Source organism: Gossypium arboreum, chromosome 9 (genome assembly GCF_025698485.1).
Source record: "Gossypium arboreum isolate Shixiya-1 chromosome 9, ASM2569848v2, whole genome shotgun sequence".
NCBI lineage: Eukaryota > Viridiplantae > Streptophyta > Magnoliopsida > Malvales > Malvaceae > Gossypium > Gossypium arboreum.
In genome coordinates, this window is record NC_069078.1 from 60,715,624 (window position 1) to 60,723,670 (window position 8,047).

General features: G+C 35.5%; 1 protein-coding gene across 1 annotated transcript; it reads left to right on the forward strand.

The window, feature by feature from the left end:
- Window positions 1-5,575: 5,575 nt before the first annotated feature.
- LOC108456031 (pentatricopeptide repeat-containing protein At3g49730-like) lies at window positions 5,576-7,782 on the forward strand. The gene is made up of 2 exons (XM_017754623.2): window positions 5,576-6,135; window positions 6,639-7,782. The coding sequence occupies exons 1-2, from the start codon at window positions 6,082-6,084 to the stop codon at window positions 7,035-7,037; spliced, it is 453 nt and encodes a 150-aa protein (XP_017610112.1). The 5' UTR covers window positions 5,576-6,081; the 3' UTR covers window positions 7,038-7,782.
- The last annotated feature ends 265 nt before the right edge of the window (window positions 7,783-8,047 follow it).

An 8,047-nucleotide genomic window follows, 5' to 3' on the forward strand; every position in this document is an offset into this window, starting at 1 on the left:
ACAATAATTTTGCAAGTTAGAACCACATGGCTGTGTGGAATTGCCCAGGCTGTGTGGGGTCTACACGCATATGTGGAGGCCTCACACGCCCGTATGAAGGCCCCACAAGCCCGTGTGGAGGGGGCATATGCCCGTGTGAACAACCCATGTAATTTACTGTCCAAAATTGCTAAAAATTAAAAACATAAAAGACACAGTTGTGTGGAGTTCTCACACGCCCGTGTGGCCAGGCCGTGCGACTCCAAAATTCACCCAAAACCCTAATTCCCAAACCCACGCATGGCCGTGTGAAGGAAATTCAACAAAAATCCCCAAATCACACCCAAGTTTTACCTGAAACCCTAATTCCAAAATCCACACGACCGTATGCCATGGCACACGCCCGTATAGCCGTCGGAGAGGTCATGAAACCAACCTAAAATAGCCCCGAAACTACCGTTTTAGCCACCAAACTTGTCCCTAACCTTTTCCCTATCAACAACCACCAAAAAGTGATGATTTCTCATCACTTCTATCGAGTAAAAACCCAAAATCAATGGTTTAACATTCAATCAAGAAAAGCCAAAAACAAATCTTCGCAAGCAAAATAAATAGAAAATGAAAATGTAAACAAGGTTCAAATCCCACACCTGATATGTGATCGAAGATGACGACAGAGGAGCGGAATTTCACAATTAGTTAGCAACCGATTTCATAGAAAACAAAGAAAGCCAAAAAGAGAAAACCGAAGAAGAAGAGCAAAAAAGAAAAGAAAGTGAAAAGAACAGAAAAAAAAATAAAAATTAAAACATATAATAATAAACCCATAACAAAATAATTATTTAACTTAAAAACAAAAAGAAATAAATAAAATGTTTTTCCAAAATGCCCAAACAGAGACTCGAACAAAGAACCTTGAGGTATGCTAACACTCACTCAACCACCAGACCAGCAGGCCTATTCTGCCACTTAACTGTATAGCGAAACTCATACGTGTAGCCTTCTCACTGTTCCTATGCTCAAATCCCAAAACTTCTAGGCCCAAAATTCGGGGCGTTACAAGAATAATGTTTTTGGTGGAGGAAGACGAGAATGAGACACTTTTTCTATCCACTTCAGCTTATAACACTTAACATCTTAATTTCACCTTTAAGTGAAAATTAACAGGTTTCTCTACTAAGCATTGACACAACTATCACTACCATGCAGGAGTAGTTATTTACCATTTCGAACCATGAACAATTTTTATTAAACTCATTTGACTAGCTATTCACGAAGTCTTACGGTTTAGTTCGTACATTTTTATTTTTAACCCGCTACCTATTTTACCAATTCAAAAAATAATAAAAATAATATAATTAACTCGTAAATTTTATTAATTAATATTTACTGACTCTATTATCAAAATTATGGTCCCCAAACCACTATTTTTGACACTATAGAAAATAGGGCTATTACATGAGCATATCTCGAATTTATTTTTGTTGTGATAAAATAATCTCAATAGAAGAGTAAATTACGTCAACTCCTCAAAAAATATGAAAGACACCTAAGATCTTTGAGAGGGAATCGGCTAGCAAGACCATCAATAATAGATTTAACACAATTTGCTAATAATATAGTTAACATAAACTAACACATAGACAATGAATCCACGATTATGAAGGATAAATAAGGATGATTTAGACTTGGATTGGAAAGACCACAGTAACTAGATAATTTTAAAGTTCAATGTATCAAACTTGAAGTGTAACGCCCCAAAAATACCTGTTTATGTTATTATTATTATTTGACACAAATGTGTATCTGCTTCAGTGGTTAAGTGTTCTGGGTGTGTGTGTGAGATCCCTAGTTCAAGCCTTGACTTGGGCAAAATTTGAAATTTTTACTGTTGAAGCCTTAGCCTTGCTTAAAGGGTTAAAGTAAAGTTGTTTGTAAAATAATGTCAGAATGGGCCTGCTGGTCTGGTGGATAAGTTGAGTGTTGGTGTGAGAGAGGTCTTATGTTCGAGTCTGTACTTGAGCATTATTTTTGCTACTAATGCCGTGTGAGTGTTTGAGATGGACTAGAATACTAAAGTAGTTGAAACGGATGTGGTTTAGTAAGAGCAAAATAGGGGTTTTGGGAGTTACCCAGTTATCTTTTTCTCTCTTGCAAAAAAAAAGTCTTTGCCGTTTTCCTTTTCCATTTTTCCTTTGCTGCCGAATTTTACCTTTCCTCTTATTGAATCCACCTTTTTCCTAATTTTCCCTTTTTAACTTGTTTTCAATTCGTCTTATTGTGCAACATAGAGTCACACTCGTTTGCCGAAAATTGGGTGTAAGGGGCTGTGCTAGTGCCGAGTTATAGAGGGAAGCGTCCGTAGTTCGTAAGGTTCTAGAGTGCTAGTGATGGCTTTAGCTTCGAATTGAAACCAAGTGTATACCCGAAAATGCAGAAAATAAGGTTTCAGCGAAAGTAAAAAACTATTCTGTCGACGCCACATGACTGTGTAGTAGGCCGTGTGCCATAACACGGGCGTGTGATAGACAAGGCCAGGCCGTGCGCAACAGACACGGCCGTTTGATGGTCAGTTAGGCCATGTGTAACACACGGGCTCGACCTATTTGGGCCGTGTGGGCCACATGGGCGTGTTGTCCTATACGAGTAAACCACATGGGCGTGTGAGATTCTGGGCCAGGCCGTGTGATCCATACGACCAAGGCCAATTTGGGCCATGTGGGCCACACGGGCAGACGACATGGGCGTCTGAGCCCATTTTCATTGATTTGTTGCTAAGGTTGCATGGATCGCCTAAGATGACTGTGAAACCACTGTAGGGTCGGTAGGCTTACCTAGACCCGTAATTGAATGGAATGATTGTATGACTAATTTATATGTATACATGTTATCGAGGATAATGATGTTCACTGAGCTGATATTGTATGTACTGTTACCATGTTATAGCATGTCATAGCTGTATGTTGCATTACATTGGGTTGGGGGTTGATATTATTTAGAAGAAGTGTACTGGAAGGCCTCGAGCCTAATTTACTGGCGGTTCAGCTGCAAATTACTGTCTAGTGCCGCACTCGGTACTTCTTGGAGTGCAGGGATGAGTGGGTTGATTATATCCCTACATGGAGTGTAGGGTTGGACGGAGATGGTGTGTAGAGGCTGGTTGGGTAGGATTTTATGACTGCATATCTGTTACTGCTACTGATACGTTGATGGGCTAAGGCCCAACTGCATGACTGATTCTGTACTGAGATGGGCTAAGGCCAAACTGAAATAAATACTGTTACTGAAAAGGGCTTAGGCCCAGATTGTGTTCATGTGCATACTGTTTGTTTGTTTATATGGGGATTACACACTGAGTTTACGTAAACTCTCCCCTTTGGTTTAATCTGTCCAGGTAATCGCAAGACTTGACGGATCAGTACAACGGAGGACTCGATGGTGGCCACACGATCTCTTTGACACTGTTTTGTACTTATTTATGATTTTAGATTTTATTTGGGTATTTTACTATAAATATGGCCTCTATGGATTTTTATTTAGGTTTAGGGTTTTTATTGGTTATGGTTTATAACTGCTAGTATTAGAAAAGCTCAGGGTTTTAAAAGAAACAAACGTTTTAACAAAATACTCACAAATACGCAAACCGTTTTAAAAGCTTCCGAATTGAATAAATGTTTTGAAAACTTTCAACTGATTAAATAACACGATTTTAGAATTAATAATTAATAATGAAAAGTTTATAAACGGAAATTGTTTTAAGAAAAGTTACATTTTTCGAAAACATGACCATGTGGTATCACCTGATCTGGCCATAATGTCCAGGCCGGGTTTGGGGTGTTACATGAAAAGCTTGTTTAAGGTCATAAATTGCTTTCTTTTGCTTGCATACATAAGAAAGTGTTCGGAAATGTGCCCATTTTGTAGTAAACATGTAATTGTTTTCTATGTATTTGAACGGTGAATAAATAAATAAAGTTAATTTCACATTTCACTATTATGTCTTTTGTGTTTTTATTTTTCATGTTTTGCATGCATAGCAAAATTGTGACAAGCAAATATTAGCTCATTGATTGTCTAAGTTTAAACTGATGATAAGTGGCACTATAAGAACGTTTACATTACAAGAAAAACAACTTACTTCAGTAGATAATCTAAATGAGTTCATTATCTCGTAAAAGAATCAAAGTGGGCATTTGATTCAAATACTTAAAAGGATTGTTATGTCGTCTACAATTCCAATTGAGGAAATAGTTAGTCTTGGCTATCGAAGAAGTTAACTCCACAGGTAGATACGTAGATGTATTCATTGGAAGAATGATACAGTAGACTGGATTCAAGATGAATTAATTCTGAATTAGTTTGTGAATTAATTCACTTGTGATGTTCATGGTGTGATTTACCTAAATCCTGAGTTAGTCACTGAGCATGTGCATGTATCTCATGTGCTTTAATATAAGTTGAGGCTTATGCTCTAAATATGATTGAGCCCATAGCCGATATATTGGGTACATGACCTGTGTATATCATGGCTTTACTAGCAATAATGGAATTCATAGCTCGATTAAATAGTTAACGATATCCTCTTGTTGACATTGTGTAGATTGATAAATATGGAAAGCGGTTATGGGTTGCTTGTTCTTGAATGAACAATTTATCACACTCATTTATTGACAATAATCATATGAATCATTAAGAAGACACAATGATGATAATAAGATAAAATAGGATTGTATTGAGTTAACGAATTTAACTCAAAGGAATAAAATGTAACGACCCGAAAATCAGTGTTGTTGAAAAGTGCACTTTCGGGACCCCATTTCCATAAACCAGACTTATAAATATTTTTATTAAATATTTACGGAGTTATCTTAGAAGTGAATTAAAATTTCAGTTAGAAATTCTCGCTGAATTAGCTTTTAATTAAGGTACAGAACTAAATTACTTAAGTGATAGAAGTGCGAAAAGATATTAAATTATAAGATAGGAATTGTTTTAGGGACTTATATAATAATTATGCCATTATAGTTATGTTTTTATAATAGTCGATCATGACTTTGTAAAGTATAGATATTATATACTATTATTATATATGTTAAAACTTTTGAGAATTGGTGGGTAAATATATAAAATAAATTAAATTAAAATAAAACATAATCTAGTAATATAATACGGAAAGTGGAACAAAATCAAAACATTTCCTCTCATTTCTTGCATGCAAAAACCAAAACAAAAGAAAGGTAGAAGGAGCTTTCGGCCATGGTATTTAGATTTTGAAGCTTAATTTGGTTAGTATATTTTGATCCTTTTTCCATAAATTTTAGGTTTTTGGAATCCTTAGATCATGAGCTATCTTACCAATGCTAAAATTTTTAGAATTTTTGAGGTTAATAGTAGTTGCTATTATTGAGAAATTGAAGTTCTTGGTGTTACTTTGATAGATTTTAAGGATAAAAGTGAAATAGGGTTAAATTGTAAAGTTAGATTACAATTTTGTACAATAAGGACTATTTAGTGCAAAAAAAATTAAAATTAGAGGTTCAATTGAGAAGTATGAAATTCTATAGGGACTCTAGAAAATTTGTTTTGAGTTAGGGTCTGTTTGTTTGGAAGGAAAATATTTTCCGGAAAAGGTTTTCAGGCTTTTTCGTCGTTTGTTTGGTTGAAAATATTTTTCCAAGGGAAAATCAAATACAAAACACGGGAAAAAAACCCCTTAATTTTGGAAAATGTCTTACCGTTTCTAATTCGGTAAGACATATTCAGGAAAATTAGAAGAACACCGATTTTCTTCTGTTTCAATTCCACCATTAAAAATGACCATTTCTTCTCTTCTCTTCTATTCCCCTCTCCATTTCTTTTCTTCTCTTCTATTTCCCTTTCTTCTTTCTTCTTTGTATCCGCTACGAAAGGGTACCTACAAATATTTATTAAATGCAATTGTATCTCCCAAGTTTAAATTTTTTATTCAAACTTCCATGCCTTTTTGTTTATCTTCTGCAGTTACTTATTCATGTAGAGTTTACAGAAAGTTTCGTGTTCTAGCTCGTTTTTCTACTTCATGTGCTCTAAATACAGTAGATTACTTCAAAGAAATCGATACCCATGTTTCTGACTATCCTGGATTACAACAGAGGATGCAGAGTTATGCTATCTCAGGTGACTTTAGCAATGCTTTCTCTACTCTAAATTTGATGAAAAACATTGATGGGAAACCAACTGTGTATGATTGTAATGCTTTGATGTACTTTTAGTTGAAGTCTAAGAACACGTGTTGGTAAGAGTTGGTTGAAATATATACCGGGATGAAGAGATTTGGTCCTCCACCAGTTGCATCCACTTTTAATACCCTTCTTAATGGAATGTTACTTCTTGGTGATCTGAAACATGCAATTTTTATTGTTGAAGAGATGTATAGAAATCATTTTGTTCCATCCTTTACTTCTTTATCAAAAACGTTCAAAGTAGGGAATTTACTTGATGGTCTTCTTGTTTTTGAGCTCATGTTGAGGTATGATTATCACCCAACAGAACCAACTTTGAATAAATTTATTTTAATGCTTAGTGATGCTGGGATGGTTTCTGATGCATGTTTTGTGTTCTCTGTTCTTTTGAGAAAGAGTTATATTTATAGTGTTTATTGTTATAATCCTATTCTACAGGCTTTATGCAAGACCAGTCGAAGTTATACTACTTTGCAATTGTTTTATTTGATGAAGAAGAAAGGGTTTGTTCATAGTGTGTGTTCCTATACTGCTTTGATTTATGGGTTCTGTAGAGAAGGCATGCAAGATAATGTTTTTCAATGGCTGGATTTCATGCAAAATAATGGTTGTAAGCCTAATGTGATTACGTACATGATAATTGTTAAGTTTCTTTTTGATAATGGGAAGTTTGAGGAGGCTATGAACTTCGTCAGTAAGATGGAAAGGGAACGTTGTAACCCTGATCTGCTTCCTTATAATGTCATTCTTCGTGAGCTTTTCCATAGAGATAGACTAGATGACATTTCTGAGTTAATTCAGGTGATGGATCAAAAAGGTCTTTCTCCGGATTCATAGTCATATGCTGCTTTGTGTGGAGGCCTGCTCAAAATAGGAAAAGTAAGGGATGCATGTGAACTATTGCTTGATATATTTTCCAATGGAACTGCAGATGTTGCTGTCTATAATATTTACTTCCAATGTTTATGTCAAGAGAATAAATCAAGAGAAGCATTGTCTCAGTTGAAGTGCAAGATGAAAGTTGGCTTTAAGCCAAACAATGTGTCGTATAATACTATCTTGAGTGGTTTTTGTAAAGAAAAAAATATTAATGAGGCCATGGAGCTTTTGTACCATTTTGAGTGGGATGTGAATGGGCCTGATGCGGTCACTTTCAATGCAATTTTGTCTACTGCATGCAGGCTAGGAAACTCTACAATAATTCAAAGGATCTTGTATCATATGACGTATGAAAACATGAAGCTTAATATCTTCAAATGGTTCAAATGGTAGTGCAGGGCTTTCAACCTGATGAGGTAACTTTACGGATCCTTAGCCAAGCAGTTTCAAATGGTTCGATGAAGAGATTTCCTAAAGTCGCTAAAGTTCTAGATTGGGTGATAAGTAATGACTTTTAGAAAGAAAAAGATCAAAAGACAATAGCTGGCTGATTTATTTAGTTTTTGAAGTTTCTTTTCATATGATTGCTTGAAGCAAATTATGGCTCGCTTGGTCTTTTCTAAGAACATTTATGAAGATTCAAGCCTGAATCAGGTATGAAAAGTTCTTAATCAATGGCCAAAAGAAGATACTTTTTATTGAATCTATGTGTTTATTTTTTTCACCAGAGAAAAGACACGTAAATCATTAATATTGAGACTCAACCTCGCATGTTTTCTCTTGTTCTCGTGTGCAGTGGAAAGGGAAAAGTCCTTGCTTTCAGGAGCATCGAATTTTTTTCCATCTAGAGCATCTCATGCCAAACATCTTAAATGTAGGGTAGGTGATGTGTGTGTATTGTCGAAACTATTTTTAAAGGGAGATTTTGAAAACGGGAGTCGCCACCAACCTTTTTAGGTGTGATTGGA

What these genes read in the sequence shown, in the direction of transcription:
- LOC108456031 (XM_017754623.2), top strand. Translation starts at nt 6,082, where the DNA reads ATGTTTCTGACTATCCTGGATTACAACAGAGGATGCAGAGTTATGCTA. An exon ending in GCAGAGTTATGCTATCTCAG is followed by an intron (nt 6,136 to 6,638) that starts GTGACTTTAGCA and finishes CCTATTCTACAG; the next exon opens with GCTTTATGCAAGACCAGTCG.